Genomic DNA, 21299 nt, shown 5'->3' on the forward strand with positions numbered 1-21299 from the left:
GCTCCTCCCTTTGGTTACATTGTTGATGTACACACATGACAAGTGTCACTCTTGAGCTTGACTGATCCTTTAAGCTGCAGTAAGTGATCGTCACGGGTTTGGAAGATACATGGATTACTCAGGATTAAATCAATATACACACATGTTGAAGACATACCAAGCTGAGCTTTGAGGCTAATTAATAATCAGCTGATGAAGTTGGACTAAAAGAAAAGGAAGTAGTTTGTTAAAAGCTGCTCTCACAATAAAAAAATAAAAAAAAGTCTTTCAAAAGTTTGCAAATCCTGAAAAAGTGGATCCCCATAGAGTATTTTTTTTTTTTTTCAGTGACAGATGGCACTGGTGTACATAAAGCCATTATCCAAGACTTTGTTTTGACTTTCTGCTCCTCCAACAGGGCTCTTCATCTCACAACATAACTGCATGTGATAAAGAAGACTGTTGGACTGTTTGTTAAAGTTTGTGGCAGTTTGTGTCCCAATGTAAGCCATGTTTTTTTTTTTCTTCAGTTTTCGACTTGGCTGTGTGTACTTTTTATTTTTTTTATATCTGGTTCTGTGTGTGCATAGACCCCTGTCTTAAACAGATGCACTATGACAAACTGTCTTCTGGCGTTTTGAGTCATCAAACATCAGCAGGAGTCGGTATCTCCCTTAATGCACGGTCACTTTTGTTGCCACACAGTGAAGTTGTAAACTTTTGCAGTGCAAATGATAGGACATCAGACTAGCTGTAGTTGGTCATGTGCTATCAGCTGATCTAAATCAATGGTGACCCCCGCCCAAAGGGTCGTGACTCGTGGGATAAATGTGAGGGGTCGGGACATGCTGAACAGGATAGGAAAGCAGAGGAAAAAAAAACCATTCCTGCTACACAAAATTAAGTTAGCGTGTCTTACTATTTTTGTAATGTTCACTTTCGAATAACTAGGTAATTTTACATCTTCAGGCTCCTGAAACTACTCAGTTGAAGGCTGTAATACAGCCATGCTCGATATCAAGACTTGTGGGTACATTGTGGCTTTAATCACACATATGTATGTGTTAACTGAGGCTCACTTTCTGAGAATATTAGTCATTCAAACTGCTGCCACATCTGACAAATTCAGCTCCAACATATGCAACGTTTGGAGACGACAGAAAACTGTAATTTTACAAGAGATTATATCAAAGTTATTTTATCATTATAGTGACAGTGCAGTATTTTTGAAAGGGCAGCACGCACCAAAGTATCTATAATCATACTGTAGAATATCCAGTGTGTATTATAGCTGGTATAAAACATTTACCGAAGCTTGTGCGTTGCCTTAAAAGGGCTCTACTAAGCACCATCGGAGGCGGAAATAAGAGAAAATGAGAAACGATGCTAACCAGCTCAAGAACAAATACATTTCTGACCCCGGACCTGTTGTGTTCCCAGTCTACATCTGTGCCGAGGGCATTATTGCTCATCATCACTTAATATTATATGTTACTAAACAATGTTTCTCATTTTTTTCCCCCTTCTTCTTTCCCCTTTGTTGTGTTTCCAGGAAGGACGCGAGCAGTATGAGCTCGCTGCGACCTCGGAGCAGGGCAGCAAGAAGAAGGCGAAGGGGAAGAAGAAAGAGAAAGATATGGACGAACTGAAGAAGGAAGTGGACATGGTGAGTGTCTCAGCTTCACTTTTTTGTTGTTCACTCTTCTCATTGGCCTCAGGAGCTCTTCCTCCTCATTGTCCGCCGTCTTCTGCTTCCAACATGACCACATCCGATTCTCTCGGTTTTATTTCTCCTACCTCTCCTCCCTTCACATACCTCTTCGTGTTATCTCTCTCTCTCATGTAAAATCACATATCATTGAAAATATACTCCCTTCACTTTCTCCTTCCCTCCTCACTTCATTTCATGCTTCTCTTTTCTCTCATTTGTTGCTCACCTACCATCTTCCTTCTGCTCTTCCTCCTACTTATTTCCCTTTTATCTTTCCCTTCCTTTTCTTCCTCTCCTCCTCCTTCTTGCTTTCTTGCATCCTCCCCTGTGTCTTTTGTTGGCTCTTCATCCCTCCATTCATTCTTTTCCCTTAACTGGGAATGTTTATCTGTCATTGTCATAGCTCTACCTTGTGGGAGGTAGTTATTTTAAAGTGAAAGGTCAGCACACACTGAGCTGCAAATGTCACTGGGTCTGGGCATGTTGAACACACACATACATATAATCGATACACGCATGCACACAGACCTAAACACTGGACTGACGCCACCTTCTTTTCTCCCCGTGTGTCCTTGCAGGATGATCACAAGCTGACCCTCGATGAACTTAATCGCAAATATGGAACCGACCTCAACAATGTGAGTGAGCTAACTAGGGAAATGTCTGTGTGTCTGTTTTTTGAATGTGTTGTACCTGAAAGGTGTATCGCTTCAAAAGTCCCACTGAGATGTCATTTTGACAGCCAGCATTCTTTACTCCAAAGTCTGGCATCGTAATGTCATTTTGAAAAGAGTATTTCCATCAAAAGTGTCCACATTAATCATTGGAGATCATGTAAATATTTCAAAACATCGGCAGCATACCGGCTACCATTAACTTTCATTTTTCTCTTCAGTCTGTCAGTTGATTGTCAGCGACTGAATGATTAATGCGGCTTAGATGAATTAAACCGAGGACTCTGTTTACAGAGGGCCGAGATCTCCTCTCACAGAATAAAGGATGTGATCAGCAACTACAGGCTCAGCTCTCCCAGCGTTTATTAAACAAAGAACGTCGATCGAGAGAAAGTGGGAGAAAAAGCGGGGGGGGGGGAGGTGGTTGATTTGTTTTCTGATCTTAATATTTAGCTTTATGGTGGTGGTAGGTGGATTTTCGTATCTTTGGACGGAGCCAGGCTAGCTGTTTCCCCCTGCTTTCAGTCTTTGCGCTAAGCTAACAGGCTTACAGGCTTGAAGCTGGCCGTAGCTTCAGATTTACCGTTAAAAAAACATGAAAGCGGTATCGAGCTTCTCATCTAAATCTCAGCAAGACAGCAAAAGATATTTTCTAAAATGTCATAGTATACCTTTAATTGTTCACAGTGAACAATGACCATGTATATATTTTGAGAGAGAGAGAGAGAGAGAGAGAGAGAGAGAGAGAGAGAGAGAGAGAGAGAGAGAGAGAGAGAGAGAGAGAGAGAGAGAGAGAGACATAAAATATTGACAGCAAGTTTCAAAAACCATATCAGAAAACGGTATGAATGATTTTCCTGTCCAGTGTGTTCTTGGAGTGTGTTTTAAAGCATGCAGGATCCATGACGGTCTTTAAGACATGCCGTCAACCCCCCACCACATTCAATCACACACTCCAGCTGGCCCTCTCTCCTCATGCAAATGTGCTCCTGATCACTCAGGAAAAGATCAAGGAGAATAGTGTGTGTGTGTGTGTGTGTGTGTGTGTGTGTGTGTGTGTGTGTGTGTGTGTGTGTGTGTGTGTGTGTGTGTGTGTGTGTGTGTGTGTGTGTTTTTGTGTGTGTGTGTGTGTGTGTGTGTGTGTGTGTGTCAAGTGTGAATAATTTATTAGCTGCAGAAGTCCCTGTGCCCTGATTTCATGTGATCCTATTTGCCTCACATTACTCCTCTCCCATATTGTCCTCTTCTTCTTCCGTTTTCTTCCTCCTACCTGCTGAATGACACGGCCTTGTTTATTCTGTTGATGCTGTGTTGCTAGGCGACTAGTAGCACATACAGACCCCCCCACCCCCACCCCTTGACTTAGATATGTGTCAGTGAGTTTGTGTGTTGTGCCTATTAAAATACATTGTTGTTTTAACACTGGCCGAGAATTGTAACTTTTATCAACTGTTGTAACTGAATCTGTATCTTCTTCTCGCATCAGGGTTTGACTAGTGCCAAGGCTGCTGAGATTCTGGCTCGTGATGGGCCCAATGCCCTCACTCCTCCCCCCACCACCCCAGAGTGGGTCAAATTCTGCAAACAGGTATTACATCAGCTCTGTTGTAAACTGTACACCATCTGTCTTGGTGGTAGAGGACGGTCACTGTCATGACTGAGAGCACGTTCTCTCTTTCTCGTTCTCCCATTTAAAAAATGACTATGACTATGACCGTTTAAATGTAGCCTCAATCTCCTGATTTCCAAGTTTCACAAATGGAGCGTCTTACTCAAATGTCAGGCTTAAAAGGTCACTCCTGTTCTGTTTTCCTTCAGATGTTTGGCGGTTTCTCGATGCTTCTGTGGACTGGTGCCCTCCTCTGTTTCCTGGCTTATGGTATCCAGGCTGCAATGGAGGATGAGCCTGCTAATGATAATGTAAGAAAATGTCCTTGTAGTCCATGTAGCGTCTTGATGTGTCCGTATAGTGCATGCTTTAATCGTAGCTTGATGTAAAGCCCAAGAAAAACGAGCCATCCGAGGTCAATTTCATACAATGTTGTGATTTTTATGAGGGTATGTTTCGTGATGTTTTTTTTGTTATGGAGTCTGTTGCTGCTATGACATTGGCAATATGGTGATTAATGTATCAATATGTAGGTATTATAGGGAAATAACTTTATAGTTTTCCAGCGCCAATGTAATACAAACTATTATTTCTTCATTGTGTGGTGATTAGGGTTCAGGATTAGCCAGTTTTACAGCACGAAATAGTAGATAATGTTAGAAGCTGGTAGGGATCGACCGATTATTAGTAATTAATGAAACCGATAAATAAAATTTAAGATTTTGGAATGCGCGAAAGGCTTGTATCATCTGGATGCGCCAACAGTTTTGTTGTCATTACTGAGGATTCCTCATGGGGGAGACAGAAACTACGCGCTATAGCTTTAAGCAATTAAAGCGGGACATTAAGTCAGACTCAGTGGTGAGTGAAACCGATGCAGAGGGACAGACACAGAGCTGTAGCGGAGCCAAAGTAGCGCCTTTTTTTTTTAAATTAATTAACTTAACAGCTTACAATTTAACAGATAATCTGCAAACTGCCAAAAAAAGGCCAGGGCCAATAATCGGTCCATCCCTAGTAGCTGGCCCCCAGTTGAAAAATGTCGCAATACACTAAGTAAGGTAGTGGTCTTGATCTACTAATGGTCTGTATTGTTCCCATAAATTAGACGTAACCCCCTAATGCCCTGCGACTATTTTTGACGTTCACAGTTGTACCTGGGTGTGGTGCTTTCCGCTGTCGTCATCATCACTGGTTGCTTCTCCTACTACCAAGAGGCCAAGAGCTCCAAGATCATGGACTCCTTCAAGAACCTGGTCCCACAGGTGCCCCTTACATTTTGAGACATTTTTTTTGTACATAATCATGAACTAACTAACAATGTACTAAGCTTACAACAAATGAACAGTGTGTAACACTATACTGAAACCTCTTCCTAACAACCCTGTGGTATTGTCAACTCTTAATTTAGTATGTTAATTCAAGGTCTTTTCCACTTAGCGGTACAAAAACAATAGAGTCCTCTTGACATCTGCATCTCATTAGCCCTGTTAAATAATTTGGAGGTTAATTATAAAAAATCATTTTCATCATTTATTAAAAACAAAGAGGCAGACAGCAAATAAAACGGGCAAGTCTCGCTTTCTCCTTTGTCTTACACAAGCATCTGTCTCCGCCGTTGTCTCGTCTCGTAGCAAGCCCTGGTTGTCCGTGACGGCGAGAAGAAGAACATCAACGCTGAGGAGGTGGTGGTCGGGGATTTGGTGGAGGTGAAAGGCGGTGACAGGATCCCCGCTGATCTGCGAATCATCTCGGCCCACGGCTGCAAGGTGGGGGACCTGTTGACACAAGTTATTTTCTACGGTCCAGGAGCCATATTCTAAGGAATTAATCCTCATTAAAGGGGGTACCTAGACCTTTTCAGTTTCAGTCTGCTGCTGGGCTTTAGTTTGCACTTGAAAAACATGTCTATGTGTTAGTGCCTTGAACCTCTAGAACTTTGTGCCATGTACTCCCCCCTCATAAAACCTCAGCATACTGCTAGATGTGAGCAATAATTTACCCTCTGTTTTTTTTTTAATTATGAATTCCAAACAATGTCAAGCACCTTGTTCATATTGCTGACATTTCATTGTCATCAGAATGTAAAGTAGAGCTTGAGGCACCAAACTGCCGTCTTAAGACTTCTCCTTTCTGGTCACTATTTTAATAAATGGACTCATGCCAGGGCTGGGCAATATATGGATATTAAATTGATATCGTGATTGATATAAGACTGGAATGTTCGTCTTCTGTTTTTAGTTGCATTAAGTAAATGAAAAAAAAAGGTAAGGGGGGTGTCATTTTTTACATGTTCTAGCTTTTCTATTATTTGCCTTTATCCACTTAATTATTATATACAAATTAATGATGATTATTTATCAAAAATCTCATTGTGTAAATATTTTTTTGGAAGCACCAATTGTCAACCCTACAATATCGCCGCAATATCGATATCGAGGTATTTGGTCATCAACAATATCGTGATATTAGATTTTTTTTCCCATATAGCCCAGCTCTAACTCATGCCTTTCGTGTGACTAGTGGTAGTTTTATTATGGGGACAAAAAAAACCAAGTACGTGACCCATTTTGGGCCCTTAACCAAAAACACCCGAGAGCAAAAACGTACCCAAATGTTCCCCTTGCTTTTCCATTAGCCTCTGCGTCATTCATTGTTACATCTTGTCACTTGCCTCTGCATCATCTAGCTCTTGCTGCAATCCTGAATCTGCCACATGCCCCCTCAGTAGCTGTTGTAGCCACAGAGGGGAAAAAAGAGGTTAATATTTGGAGAAGAGAGTTTGTCTTCCTTCCTGAGAAAGAAACGTTGTGGCAGCCATCTTCTTTGTTTTAAAAAAAATATATTTTCTTTCCTAAGGCGGATGTAGCTACATTGTGTTTCTTTCTTCTGTCAATCACAGTCTATGTTTCGTTGCTCAGGTGGACAACTCCTCTCTGACCGGCGAGTCCGAGCCCCAGACTCGTACTCCCGACTTCTCCAACGAGAACCCGCTGGAGACCAGGAACATTGCTTTCTTCTCCACCAACTGTGTTGAAGGTGCGACGACAGGATACATCAATTCAAAGCCGTTCCGAGACCGTGCTACATTTTATCGGCAGTTGAGAGGCTCTGTAGTAAAATAATAATAAAAATAATGTATGCGCGATCGTCCTTTCGACAGGAACCGCCCGTGGTATCGTGATCAGCACCGGAGACCGTACCGTCATGGGTCGAATCGCCACCCTAGCCTCTGGACTCGAAGTTGGACGTACCCCCATCTCAATCGAGATCGAGCACTTCATCCACATCATCACCGGCGTGGCCGTCTTCCTCGGCGTGTCCTTCTTCGTCCTCTCCCTCATCCTCGGGTACAGCTGGCTGGAGGCCGTCATCTTCCTCATCGGTATCATTGTCGCCAACGTGCCAGAAGGTCTCCTGGCTACGGTCACCGTGAGTCCTGGTGTTTCTGTTTATTAAAGGTCTAACTATGGATTAAAAAAAAAAAAAAACTTGGCCATTAACTGACCCAAGCAATCCCATCTCTAGGTGTGTCTGACCCTGACCGCTAAGCGTATGGCGAAGAAGAACTGCCTGGTGAAGAACTTGGAAGCTGTCGAGACCCTGGGCTCCACCTCCACCATCTGCTCCGACAAGACCGGCACCCTGACCCAGAACAGGATGACCGTGGCCCACATGTGGTTCGACAACCAGATCCACGAGGCCGACACCACCGAGAACCAGAGCGGGACTTCCTTTGACAGGAGCTCTGCGACCTGGGCTGCCCTGGCCAGAATCGCCGGACTCTGCAACCGTGCCGTCTTCCTGGCAGAGCAGTCCAACCTTCCCATTCTGAAGGTAATTATTTTATTTTTTATTTTTTTACCCTGCAATTTTATTTCTCTTTCTCTGTATATTTCAATAAATAATTCCCAAAAAATTAAGGCTTCTCTGAGACAACAACCCTATTTTTTTATTACATGAAATGTTTAACATTATTAAGGAAATAATTAGCTCTTTGGACTAAAAACAGAACTCGTTGTTTTCTTTCCTCATCCCTCCTACAACAAGAAATCGGTTTGTTTTTCAAGGTCTTGAGTTTGTGTGCTCATTAAGTCCTGTACTGCTGACTCATTTTCTAATTTGAATGTGCCCCTTTTTAAAGAGTTCAAAAATGACTGTTAAAGCAAACAAGCGTTTCTCTTCCCTAGTGTTGTTTTTTTCCCAATATTAGCTTCACGTTATTTGTAGTAATGCCAACACATGTTCAAGTGTACTAAATGAAAGATGAGTTTGTGTCTGAATATGAAGAGGGAGACTTAAACCTATTTTAAAAGAGAATTGTAGTTGCATTTTTTTTAAATTTTTTTTAAATTTTTTAGACCTGATCTTTTTTCCTCTTTTGATGTCGATATGGCCTTAAAAGTTCCTTTCCCCTTAATCATATACACATATTTGGATCTTAATATCATACACTTCATAGAGATGTTTTTCACTACAGGCTACTATCGGCAGGCTTGTTTTCTCTCTCCCTGGAGTGAACACATTTCGTAACCACATAATTATTCCTAACCCCACCCCACACACACACACACACACACACACACACACACACACACACACACACACACACACACACACACACACACCAAGATGTGCGTACATCTCTTGGCTCCAAGATTTTCATGGGAGCCCAGCCTCAGGTGTGTGTGTGTGTGTGTGTGTGTGTGTGTGTGTGTGTGTGTGTGTGTGTGTGTGTGTGTGTGTGTGTGTGTGTGTGTGTGTGTGTGTGTGTGTGTCACCTGTAAATATCTAGCTGGCATCATGGCGCTCTAATTACCAGTCATTCTCTCTCACTGCTCATTATTTTTGGCTGGACCACGCAGCCCTATAAAACGTGAAAGTCCCCCCACCATAACATTGCCCCCACAACACTGCCGCAAACAGTCCTCAATTACATCCTCAGGAGGCTTTTACAGCGAGGCATTGACCAACAGGATGTTTGTTATTCTGTGACTTGCGCCTGGTTAGCTTTGTGCCTGTGATTAATGTTCTTCCCTCTCCTCTCTATCTTCCTCCACCAGAGAGACGTGGCTGGCGACGCCTCGGAGTCGGCTCTGCTGAAATGTATCGAGCTGTGCTGCGGATCAGTCCAGGAAATGAGAAATAAAACCCCCAAAATTTCTGAGATCCCGTTCAACTCTACTAACAAGTACCAGGTATGGGACGAGGAGCTGGCTCGCAGCTTCATGTCATTCTTTGAAATCCTAAGTATGTGGAGACCAGTTGTTTTCAGGTGCTGTTACAGGAATATTAATTTCCACTACATTTATTATTATTATTTTTTTTTTATTGTTCAGAAATGTCATGTGCTTTGAAATATTTAATGTCTTTGTGCTAACCATTATGATTTTTTTTTTGCTAATTGTTAAAAATGTATTCATGGATTGGATTCTCTGATTTAGCTTAATGTTAAAGGTCAAGAAAGCCCAAAACATAGTTTGTTGCTTGCTTGCGTTTTTTTTTTGTTCATCTCCTTTCTCGTTTATCACGCTTTACAAAGAGCGTAGCTCAAACCAAGCGTTTCAGATTGAACATTTGTATTATTCCTCATGTGCTCCTAGCTTTCCATTCACAAAAATGCAACACCTGAGGAGTCCAAGCACCTGCTGGTGATGAAGGGTGCCCCAGAGAGGATTTTGGACCGCTGCTCCACCATCATGATTCAGGGCAAAGAGCAGCCTCTGGACGAAGAGCTGAAAGACGCTTTCCAGAACGCCTACCTGGAACTGGGAGGTCTGGGAGAGAGAGTTCTGGGTAAGGATGGACGGCTGCTGGGATTGAGATGAGTGAATTGACTAAGGGAGCAGAAACTCAAATGACCCCCTCTGAAATACACTTCACTGGGCGATATTTCCCATCCTAAACTGCTTTTTCGGCTCGGTCTCCCCGCCAGGTTTCTGCCATTTCGTCCTGCCCGACGACCAGTTCCCAGAGGGCTTTGCTTTTGACACTGAGGAGGTGAACTTCCCCACTGAAAACCTGTGCTTCATCGGCCTCATGTCCATGATCGACCCTCCTCGTGCCGCTGTGCCCGACGCTGTGGGCAAATGCAGGAGCGCTGGAATCAAGGTATGTTAATAATAATAATAAAACTTTTACTTCTTAGTGGTTGTGTAAATTACAATACAATGGAAGAATTTGACTGAAATCCCCAGGCTTGATAAAATGTTCCCCTTGTCCTAGGTCATCATGGTAACAGGTGATCACCCAATCACAGCTAAAGCCATCGCTAAGGGGGTGGGCATCATCTCCGAAGGCAACGAGACCGTCGAGGACATTGCCGCGCGTCTTAACATCCCAGTCAACGAAGTCAACCCAAGGTACTGACTATACAGAGGGAACCCCCCCAAGTACTTTTGCTCCAGTTGTCATGGATTATGATCATGATTATTCTGGTATTGTGCAGCTACCAGTTAAACCTAATGGCTTTGTATTCCTTCCAGAGATGCCAAGGCCTGTGTCATCCACGGTGGAGACCTAAAAGATCTGGCCCCGGAGCAGCTTGACGACATCCTGAAGTACCACACCGAGATAGTTTTCGCCAGAACCTCCCCGCAGCAGAAACTGATCATTGTGGAGGGCTGCCAGAGACAGGTGGGGACTCAACACATGAGCAGGTGTTTAGTGTGTCAGGGAGAAGGTTTATTTATTTTTTCTCTGCAGTGTTTGCCAAACTGTAAAACAGGAGTAACACAGAATGGGCATGTGACTTATTATGTAAATTCACGAGTGAATATTTAATAACCCTATCCCCCCCCAACGCTTATTTCTGATTATTGCTTTGGTGTGATGACTAAGTTGGCAGGATAATCAAGCATAAAGTTTTTTTCGAGCTGTGTCCTCACATAAATATTCACGACTGCAGCAGTAGACCGAGCGAACGCTGTTAAGAGACTTGGACTATGGTTTTATTTATTTATATTTTATTTATTATTTATAAAAATGCTGATCACCTGATCAAGGGCAAGCGCAAACATTACTATTGGCCTTCTTTTTGTAATTAAGATAACCCTGACTACATAATGTATTTCTGCCAAAATAGTTGAAAATAACCAAAATGTAATACTATTGCGTTGCATTCCGTGTGGTAGTCTTCCCACAACATATTACCATAATGTATTGCAGTGCATCCCACATGATTCCCGGAGGAGGAGGAGGAGGAGGATGGGGGGGATCAGTGACGACTTGTTATTGACGTTTCATATTATGAGCCCAATAACTTTAATTAAATTCTCCGAGCTATTTGCAGTGCAGCGTTCACCGTGCTTAAAGGAGCATTTGACTGCCGGGAAGGATGGCCTTCTCATGAAACTGGGCTGTCTATGCAGTAGAAGGACGCAAATGGCCGTGACGAATACAAGCTCGGTTTCTCGACTGATTCCACCTGTCTTCTCTCTTACTCACTTTTATAAAAATGTTTCTGCACTGTCAGATAAAGCGGAATTGCCCCGAAACCTTTTGACAACAGGAAATCATTCAGTGTTAAGCTCAGTTTATGCTTCTGCGGTAAATCGACGCCGTGGGTACGTACGTAAGGTACGTGGAGTTACGGACCCTACGCCGTAGCCTGACGTGCTCTTCTCAAAAATCTTTTACCGGGTCTTAAGAAGTCTAAAAAAGTCTAGAATTTCAAAATCAAAATGGTAGGTCTTTAATTCGCTGAAGTATTGTAGGTCTTAAATCATTTTAAACAGGTCTTAATTTTTCTGCGTCCATGTAAAGCTACCTCTAATGCTCATTGAAATACTTTTTTTTTTTCGTCGTAGTTCTTCGATAGTCCAAATATAATTCGCAGTTTGGATTATTATTAGCTTTTATTCAATTTGAATACATTTATTCACTTTGCAAGTACATTTGTGACTCTGCATTTTGTTGTACTTTAATGTTGTGATATGGGTCTTAAATTTCATTCATAAAGGTTTTAAAATGGTCTTAAAAAGTCTGAAATTTGACTTGTTGAAATCTGCAGAAACCCTGTGTAACTACACAGAACACAACAACTGATTGGTCCGCTTGGCATATTTTTTTTTTTTTATACACACACAAATCCGTTGACTTCTCTCAGCTTAAGTCAAACATTTTGTTTATTTTTTGCTCCTTTTTTATATTTCTTTCTTAATTTTTACTTAACTTTTCCTTCTCTTTTGTGACTGTAATTTCCACACACAGCCATTAATATTTCCCTCAACGCTTCTCTCGTCCCTCTCTCTGCAGGGAGCCATTGTGGCTGTGACAGGTGATGGTGTGAACGACTCTCCAGCTCTGAAGAAGGCCGACATTGGTGTCGCCATGGGGATCTCTGGATCTGACGTCTCCAAGCAGGCCGCTGACATGATCCTGCTCGACGACAACTTTGCCTCCATCGTTACCGGAGTGGAAGAAGGTAACGGATTGTACTTAACAGAATACTTTTAAAGCTTTTTGAGCTGAATGACTTTAAATTTAGCAAAGAAATGACAATAATTTCACTGGATTTTTAATGTTCGTATTTAGCTGAAGGGTTAAAATTATTAAAATAATGACTGTATGCCCTTGTCTCATGTACTTGTCAGGCCGTCTGATCTTTGACAACTTGAAGAAGTCCATTGCCTACACTCTGACCAGTAACATCCCTGAAATCACACCCTTCCTCCTCTTCATCATCGCCAACATCCCTCTGCCCCTGGGAACCGTCACCATCCTCTGTATTGACCTGGGAACTGACATGGTAAAGATGGACAAATGTGCTGTTAAGATTTCTAAAATGTGGTGCCAGGTAGCGATATCCATGACATGTATTCTTTGCTCTGCGATTAGTGAAAACTAAGCTAGGGAAAAAAACGGGTTCTCTAAGTCAGTGTGCTCGTTGATTGTGTCCTGTCTCCCAGGTCCCTGCCATCTCCCTGGCTTATGAAGCAGCTGAGAGCGACATCATGAAGAGACAGCCCAGAAACCCCAAAACCGACAAACTGGTGAACGAGAGGCTCATCAGCATAGCCTACGGACAGATCGGTAAACAGACACTTTGTGTTACTTGTGATTAGAAGTCCAAATGTACCAAGTAACACTGCTAAAAATCAAACCACAACCAGTCCATGGCTCCTTGTTAGATTTATTTTTATTTTTTTCTGGAAAGTCCTCTCACTATCTGGGTTGTCCAAGATAACTACAACTGTGGCATGTACCAGAAATAGGCTCATACTGATAGAGAACTTGTGCGAGAGAGCGATGACAGAGCAGTGCCCTCTGGCTTTTGATTTCCCCCTCTTCAGTTAGGAAGCCAAGAATAGGTTTGACCCTCCTGAACCTGTGCTACCTTTATACTGTAAGACCAATCGGTTTGTTTCCGGTAATTACTTTATTTATATTTTTGTTGAGACATGCTGTTGCCCTTTTTTAAAACATTATTGCACAAAGGAGCAGACCACCTATTCATTTCCTTAATCGGGTCATGTCCAGAGAAATAAAATGGAATATAAAGGCCATTCCCATCAACGTAGCAGACTGGTCAGAGCAGCAGCCATTTTTAACGGACAGACTTCTGTGTAAACTTCCGTGTAAATCGACTTTGGGCAAGTGAGGTTCAATTCAATTTTATTTATAGTTATAGTATCAATTCATAACCAGAGTTATCTCAAGACGCTTTACAGATAGAGTAGGTCTAGACCACACTCTAGACACCCAACAATTCCAGTAATTCCAGTAACGGACAAACAAGTGGGGTAGTAATGTTACGAGACAAGATTGGATAAATTAGTCAAATTGAACAACGTGCTATCACAAGATGAGTTTGTTTGCCACAGGATGTATACAGCGCGCAAGCTTTATGCACATGCTCCGCCTCTTCTACTCCGTTTTTGGTGAATTTCTGTAGCAGAAACAGCGCCACCTATAGACCTGGAATATGAAGTAGCGTGTTGAGTCATTTACAAATGGATCCGTTTGGACGCATATATTAACTATGCTACAGCATATAGCTAGAAAGTGCCGCTAAAGTGCCGTTACAGTCATTCCCCGTCTGTGACGGTGCAGTGTCTCCGAGAGTGCAGATATATAAGGCCCAGAAACACTGACCAATCAGAGCAGACTGAGCTTTTTTCGCTTTAGGAGACAGGTGCTAAATGTATGGTATGTTCAGACAGACAGTATGAGATAAATAATGTGTTTTTTGAACAATAAGGCATTTAAACATTAGGGTTGGGCATCGTTTGGATATTAACGATTCCAATTCCGATTCTTCCTTTCGATTCCGGTTCGTATCGATTCTCGATTCCGATTCTTTGAGGGGTGGAGTTGAAACGTGTCACATGCTTATTTCACAAATAAGAGGAAAGTTTTATTTTGATTCAAAGGTGGGTTGCAGTTTGACGGGGCTTTTTCAACGTAAAATAAAGCCACACTAGAGCACCGCTTACTGTGCTCCACGGCTGCTACACAACAAGCGCCTGGTCGCTACGGAAACCAAAACTTGCGCATGTTAAATTTGGAACCCATGATCAGATTTGAAACCAAATCCTCCAAACGATTCCAATAAAGAAACGATCCCGATGGAATCATAATTTTTGAAACGATTCCGAGTAGGAATTTGTTCTCGATGCCCAATCCTAGTAAACATGTTCTAGTAGAACCCCCAAAATAAAAGTATGAACCTTTTTTTAAAAATGAAAATATTAGGTTCCCTTTAAGCCTCTAATTTCACAGAAGACAACCTAATCTCATTTTATTTATTTACTCAGTCATTCATCAAATGGTTTAGTCCTTAAAATCCCCCCCCAAAAGACTAATCAAATTTACTGACTCAGTCATTCCTCTTATTTCTCCCAAAGTGCCACAAAGGCCAGTTTGTTTTGCCTAATCATTTGATTCCTGGCTTAGTTTCTAATTCTAAATGGACTAATTAACTGCATTAATTCATGGTTTAAAAACTGCTCAAAAGACACAACAATTTTCAGCCATTAATCAAAAGATTACACAATATCAGATTGATTCGGTGACTCGCTCAAACGTATTTTTGACTTCTTAACTCAATGCCTTCATCCAATCACATCTTTGCCCTGCAGGTATGATCCAGGCACTGGCAGGTTTCTTCACCTACTTTGTGATCTTGGCTGAAAACGGCTTCCTGCCCTCCACCCTGCTGGGCATCCGAGTGAACTGGGATAACAAATACATTAATGATCTGGAGGACAGCTATGGACAGCAGTGGGTCAGTAACATGTATTGCGCAGACCACATTGTAGAAGGTTATAATTTGGTCCTCACCACCTGTTAGACCTGTTTCCTGATGTGTGTGTGTGTGTGTGTGTGTTCCCTGTCAGACTTACGAGCAGAGGAAGATCGTGGAGTTCACGTGTCACACAGCTTTCTTCGCCAGTATTGTTGTCGTCCAGTGGGCCGATCTGATCATCTGCAAGACCAGGAGGAACTCGGTCTTCCAACAGGGCATGAAGTGAGTACAACAAACAACCAGTCTATATTTAAAGCACCCCACTATCCTCTTCCAACTCGGAACTGTTTACATTTTGAGTTGTTGGTTTCATCAGAAAACACACCCGAGTCTCTCCTCTGCTACTGAAACAGCGGCCATCTTCAATGTCATGCCTCCTTTTTTCCATATTGCACTAGCGGTTGTGCTTTTCTAGGAAGACCTCTACATAACTTCTGTGTTTATTTTGGGCTCTAAACCATATGAAGTGTATTTTAAAAGGCATGTCAGACTGTGGTTTGCGTCAGGGCCTTTGGCTCAGTGTCAATAGTTAAAAATCCTGGTACCAGGATGATGATGTTGTGTGTTTTTTTTTTTTTTTTTTTTTTACAATCCTAGCTATTTTCAGTCACTCAAATTGCTTTTAAGTCTTCATTTTCCTGGTCGGTCTTAATGGTTCCCCTGTGTGCTTTCAGGAACAAGATCCTGATCTTTGGGCTGTTTGAGGAGACCGCCCTGGCCGCCTTCCTCTCTTACTGCCCGGGCATGGGCGTCGCCCTCAGGATGTACCCTCTCAAGTGAGTAAAGCACAAAAACTTACCTCACGATTCACCAGTAAGCCCGTGCACAAATCTAGTTGACTCTGTGCTCACTCCACCTACCACATGTTGCTCATCCAGGCTCAGGGCACTGGATCAGTTTCTCATCTTTTTTTTTTTTTGTGTGTGTGTGTGTGTGTTTTTCCAGGCCCAACTGGTGGTTCTGCGCCTTCCCCTACTCCCTGCTCATCTTTATCTATGATGAAATCCGTAAGCTGATCCTCAGACGCAGCCCAGGCGGTGAGTCCAGAATCCATGCTTTTTATTGTCTTCTCTTGTATTATCCTTCTTCTTCTCTCTCTCTCTCTCTCTCTCTCTCTCTCTCTCTCTCCCCCCTCTGCTGTTGTTTTTCCTGCACATTTTGTTTGTTTTCCTCTCCACTTCCCTCTGCCTTGTGGATAATTCTTATTGCTCAGTGAGGGTGGAGACGCTTAAGTCTTTATTCCTCTATCATTTTTAAATCTTTTGTCATCATCCAGTCTCTTTGCATGCTTTTAAATAAAGTATAAAGATCAAATATATCCGTTTTACCCAAGAAGTTGCCTCTAAAATCTCTGTATTTGTTTGTTTTTTTGTCACTCCCTGTGTGTCCAGGTTGGGTGGAACGGGAGACCTACTATTAAAGACCCGTCAGTCCGGTCAGCTCGCATCTTCTCCTCCACCACCGTCTTTGCATGAATATTGTCTTGCTGCTCGGAATAAAAAAAAATGTAACCTCCGTGAACAAAAATTGGAAAGTGTTTTTATATTAGGGAATGCTTGATACTACTATTAGACAAATACTGAGATGGAACGTGCCGATGATGATGATGTTGACAAAATGATAATGCTAATAATGACATGAACACTGAACATTGACATGACTATGCGTGCCTTGTTTCTGAAACAGGACCAATTTTATACATGTTTTTAACAGTTATAAACGTTCAATAAAAATGTGCTCGAGTCAGGTCCCACAAGTGTTTCCTGTGCTCATTTATTGTGTGTGTTTGTGTCCTGTAAGTGAAGATTTATTTGTATACAAAATCTCTGGTTTTATTTATATATATATATATATAGATAGATAGATAGATAGATAGATAGATAGATAGATATCTTATATATATATATATATATATATATATAGATATAGATATAGATATAGATATATATATATATATATATATATATATATATATATATATATATATATATATATATATATATATATATATATATATATATATACATACATACACACAACATTACACAAGTGCAGAGGATTATTAGCCTGACAAGCCAGACCCACATCAAGATGTTGGGTCTGGGAACTCACCATTGGCAGGCCTCAATCTGAGGGGCGGGATAAACTGTTGTCTTTCCCTCTGCACTCATAGCCAACCAGAGCAACGCTAGTTGATAGATTTAAACTTTTGCCATATCCAGTCGGGAAAAACTCCGAACACATGTTCCTTTTTTAAGAATGACTTTAGTGCTTAACTCCCAAGTCTTCCAGAGTCGCGGCCCAAGCCGATTTTAAAGACCGCTGTTCATCCAGCAGCAGCCATATTCTTTGTTTTCAAGTAGCAGGGAATTCACGCGGAACCGTCGCAACTCTGCCGTCCTTATGTTAAGCCCGCCCACAGACTCTATACACGATGTGATTGGCCTGACCAGAACTTGGTTTTTCCAGTTCGCAAGCCAACGGAGAGTTGCTAGACTGACCCTGGCTGCAAATTACATTTGCTGCCGCTAGGCTGCATCGAGATTTCTAGGCTAGAGGATTATGGAGCCACACCCTCATTTTCATTTGATGTTTTCTCTAGGAATACAAACTTATAAAATACTTAAAAGGTCCCATGGCATGAAAATTTCACTTTGAGTTTTTTAACATTAATATGAGTTCCCCCAGCCTGCCTATGGTCCCCCAGTGGCTAGAAATGGTGATAGGTGTAAACCGAGCCCTGGGTATCCTGCTCTGCCTTTGAGAAAATGAAAGCTCAGATGGGCCGATCTGGAATCTTCTCCTTATGAGGCCATAAGGAGCAAGGTTACCTCCCCTTTCTCTGCTTTGCCCGCCCAGAGAATTTGGCCCACCCATGAGAGAGAGACATCATGGCTTTCAAATGAGAAAAGTGGCAGTTGGTCAAGGCCAGGTCCGGCGTCTGGCCGCTCAATTACGATTGTGATTGGTTTAAAGAAATGCCAATAAACCAGAACGCGTTTCTCTCCCATCCCGGAATTTGCTGTGTGGACTAGCCAGACCCTCCTCCGCAGCGCCGTGGAGGAAGGTCTGGCAATGCGAGACTACTTCATAACTAATTTTTTCAAAATATGTCAACATACTGTATGCATCTGTTTAGAAGTAACAATTTATTAAAGCGAGAGGGACAATCAGATTCGTACTCATACATTTTTAGCCTTTACCTACCTCTAACATGTCACCGCCCACGTAAAAATCATTCTGCCTATTTTGGCAAGGTCGACCCACGGGACAAATTGTGAGCACACTTTTTTATCAGCAGAACAAGGGAAAGTCTTATCAGCCAGTTGATATGATTCCTGCAGGGGAGTACAGTGTACAGTGTGTGCACAGTGCACCACTATAGTGTTCATTTTATATTGGTTTGATGGCATTTATATATTTTGTTTAACTATTTCTGGCCAAGAAAAAAAAAAACAGACTCATGCAGCTTGAGTATGAAGTCATGCTGCCAAGTTAGACGTTATAAAGTTAAGTTAGACATCATAAAGTTAAGTTAGACATTATAAAGTTAAGTTAGACGTTATAAAGTTAAGTTAGACATTATAAAGTTAAGTCGTAATCAATCCTGCAACTTTAGATTGATGATATAGATTCTAGCCTCATGTGATCTTTGCAAAAAACAGCAGTGTCCCGGAGTTGTTAAGGACATGGTAGGGAAATTTAGTTTACCAAAAGGCACTGTGATGATGTCTAATCCAATATCCATCATGGTTAAAGCTGGGAGTTTCAAGCAGCTACTGTATGCGGTCTCTGTCCGCCCACGCACTGCTTGCTGAGAAATGAAAAGATACACACACACACACACACACACAGAAGAAGAGACTTTAAAGACTTTAAGAAGAGGAGAGCAATAACTCAGCAGCTCAGCATCCTCCTACTTTTAAAATGCAGTATTATAAGAGAGATCTAACACCTTCTTTTTCTTCTTCTTCTTCTTCTTCTTCTTCTTCTTCTTCTTCCATATGCATAGAACTGCCATGGATGTATTATCAGTGCTTGCTACTACTTCAATCCATTACACTTCATCGAAATAAATGTGAATTACTGGCCATTCACGAATGCAAACTCATAAGTGTTTACGATATTTCGATCAAAACCTCGGTGAAGTATCTCGGAATTCAAATAACCAAGGATGCAAAATCCAGCGAATCTTTAAATATACAAAACAAAATTCATGAACGCAAATCTAAGTTGGATATGTGGTTACAAAGGGACCTGACAGTCTATGGGAGAACAATAAGATGGAATCCCTAGCCAGATGCACTGCATATTCAATGGCCATACCTGATGAATTTATTAAAACTATGAATCAATTGAACTTTAATTTTACGGGTATTTTTTAATTTTACGGAGATGGTGGTTTAAAAGCCATAGACTTTGAATGCTTAAATGCTATGTTAACATTCAATTGGTTTATATCTTTCCTGCTTAACAAAAAATGTATATGGTTTTATCTCCCCAGAGGGTTGTTCAAAGAAAATGGGTGGTGTAGAGTATATGTCCTTCAATGTGATTTTCAGGTTGAAAAACTGCCAATCAAACTGTCCTCATTTCACAAACAATTACTATTATGCTGGAAACTCATGTACATGCACAATTCTACCCCACATCAAACTCCCATCTGGAACAATAGTTATGTGTTATGTGATCAAAGGTCTCTCTTTTTACAGCATTGGATGGATACAAATATCTGGTCAGTATTGAAAATAGCAGGGAAGGTGATTGGGCAGGCCACACAAGCAGCTCAATGATCTATTTGACAGTGTGGTACTCAGGACACCCACTAAACTCTGAGTTCAAGTTGCTCCGGTCTGGCCGTCGATTCAGGGTCCCGAGTGCAGGCCGGAATATTAATAAGAGGTCTTTTGTTCCCCATGCCATGAAGGCACTGAATGCAAAATGACTGCACTTGAAAAGGACCCCTAGCATTATGAAGATTCTATATTATAAGTGCTTTATTACTATTATTATTTTTAAATTTATTTTCTCTATTTTTTCTATTTGATATAAAATGTTACATATTTTATTTTTATACTTTTTAAGTTATCCTTTTATCCAGTGTGCCCTATATGTATGAGAGGTGTTTTTGTCATGTTTTCTATGCCTTGATATTGTAAATAAATTCCTTTTCAATAAAAAAAAATAAAAAAATAAAATACTTCATGCTTTCTACTACTGTTCAGAAATTATTCTTATTAAGACAACAAACGTAGGCTACAGTTATATATTGGCAATATCAGCAAATTAAAAAAGTTGATACAATTTATTTAAAAAAATGTATTGACGCACCCCTCTCAATAAGGATCAAATGGTTCAGTCCGCACCTGCACAGGTTTGGGTAACTGCAGCAGCAGGTTTACTGTAATGCTAGGAGATGCTGTAGTTTAGCCCAAAACTTCGGTAAAAAAGTGGTACCAAAATGAAAAGAAAAGAAAGGAAAGAGAAAACAACTCGCAACTAAGTTTTATCAGAAGAAAATGTGAGTTTGTCAATGTTTTAAAAGTCCTGTAAGCTAAACTATATGGAAGCTGTTGACTGTATAAATGACAAGTAAAATAGGCGTAACGTTAACGTTACAGTAACGTTAGCCTATTTTGAAGAACCCTTTCTAATGGCGGATATTTTTATATATATATTTTGACAGGGATGGAGGTATTCCCCTAGTATTAAGTATTAATACTTTAAGAAATTTTTTTTTTATTATTTGATTAATATTGCTGATGCAAGCAGGTGTAAGAAATTCAATGTTGTAGCCAGTCAAAGTAACGTTAGAGCTAATTTGAACTGTTAGCTAATGTATTGGTGGGTAGTCTTAAAATGTACATAGTATGTTATATGTAGTGTACTGGAAGTATTAAATAGCAGGAAATGAGAATTCTCAAGTAAAGTAGGTACCTTTTACTTGTAGTTCTTGTACCTAAAGCTAGTCGCATTCCACAACTGGTATTAGCAAGATGTAACTTATTAGCAAGGTGTAACTAATAAGCTGTGTTCATTGTAGGTGCAATGGACCTTTTTCACAGCAGACATTTTGAC

At 41.2% G+C, this 21299-nt stretch overlaps 1 protein-coding gene and 1 long non-coding RNA gene across 2 annotated transcripts in view; both read left to right on the plus strand.

Moving 5' to 3' along the window:
- The window catches only part of LOC120554054 (sodium/potassium-transporting ATPase subunit alpha-1), a 27472-nt gene extending 10495 nt beyond the window's left edge, over positions 1 to 16977 (plus strand). Inside the window, exons 2-23 of the mRNA XM_039792651.1 lie at positions 1532 to 1645; positions 2269 to 2328; positions 3851 to 3952; positions 4183 to 4284; positions 5125 to 5238; positions 5608 to 5742; positions 6895 to 7012; positions 7137 to 7405; positions 7502 to 7810; positions 9037 to 9171; positions 9577 to 9769; positions 9909 to 10084; positions 10199 to 10335; positions 10459 to 10609; positions 12230 to 12398; positions 12568 to 12722; positions 12883 to 13006; positions 15055 to 15200; positions 15313 to 15443; positions 15896 to 15997; positions 16167 to 16258; positions 16613 to 16977. Of these exons, the coding sequence (XP_039648585.1) occupies positions 1532 to 1645; positions 2269 to 2328; positions 3851 to 3952; positions 4183 to 4284; positions 5125 to 5238; positions 5608 to 5742; positions 6895 to 7012; positions 7137 to 7405; positions 7502 to 7810; positions 9037 to 9171; positions 9577 to 9769; positions 9909 to 10084; positions 10199 to 10335; positions 10459 to 10609; positions 12230 to 12398; positions 12568 to 12722; positions 12883 to 13006; positions 15055 to 15200; positions 15313 to 15443; positions 15896 to 15997; positions 16167 to 16258; positions 16613 to 16641 (3063 nt within the window). The 3' untranslated portion in view covers positions 16642 to 16977. The remainder of the gene's footprint in view (positions 1 to 1531; positions 1646 to 2268; positions 2329 to 3850; positions 3953 to 4182; positions 4285 to 5124; positions 5239 to 5607; positions 5743 to 6894; positions 7013 to 7136; positions 7406 to 7501; positions 7811 to 9036; positions 9172 to 9576; positions 9770 to 9908; positions 10085 to 10198; positions 10336 to 10458; positions 10610 to 12229; positions 12399 to 12567; positions 12723 to 12882; positions 13007 to 15054; positions 15201 to 15312; positions 15444 to 15895; positions 15998 to 16166; positions 16259 to 16612) is intronic.
- A 3669-nt stretch (positions 16978 to 20646) lies between these two features.
- Positions 20647 to 21299, plus strand: part of LOC120554062 — a 132575-nt gene continuing 131922 nt past the window's right edge. Inside the window, exon 1 of the long non-coding RNA XR_005638301.1 lies at positions 20647 to 20742. This is a non-coding gene — a long non-coding RNA (uncharacterized LOC120554062). The remainder of the gene's footprint in view (positions 20743 to 21299) is intronic.

The sequence above is a fragment of the Perca fluviatilis genome, chromosome 24 (assembly GCF_010015445.1).
Source record: "Perca fluviatilis chromosome 24, GENO_Pfluv_1.0, whole genome shotgun sequence".
In the NCBI taxonomy this organism is placed as follows: domain Eukaryota; kingdom Metazoa; phylum Chordata; class Actinopteri; order Perciformes; family Percidae; genus Perca; species Perca fluviatilis.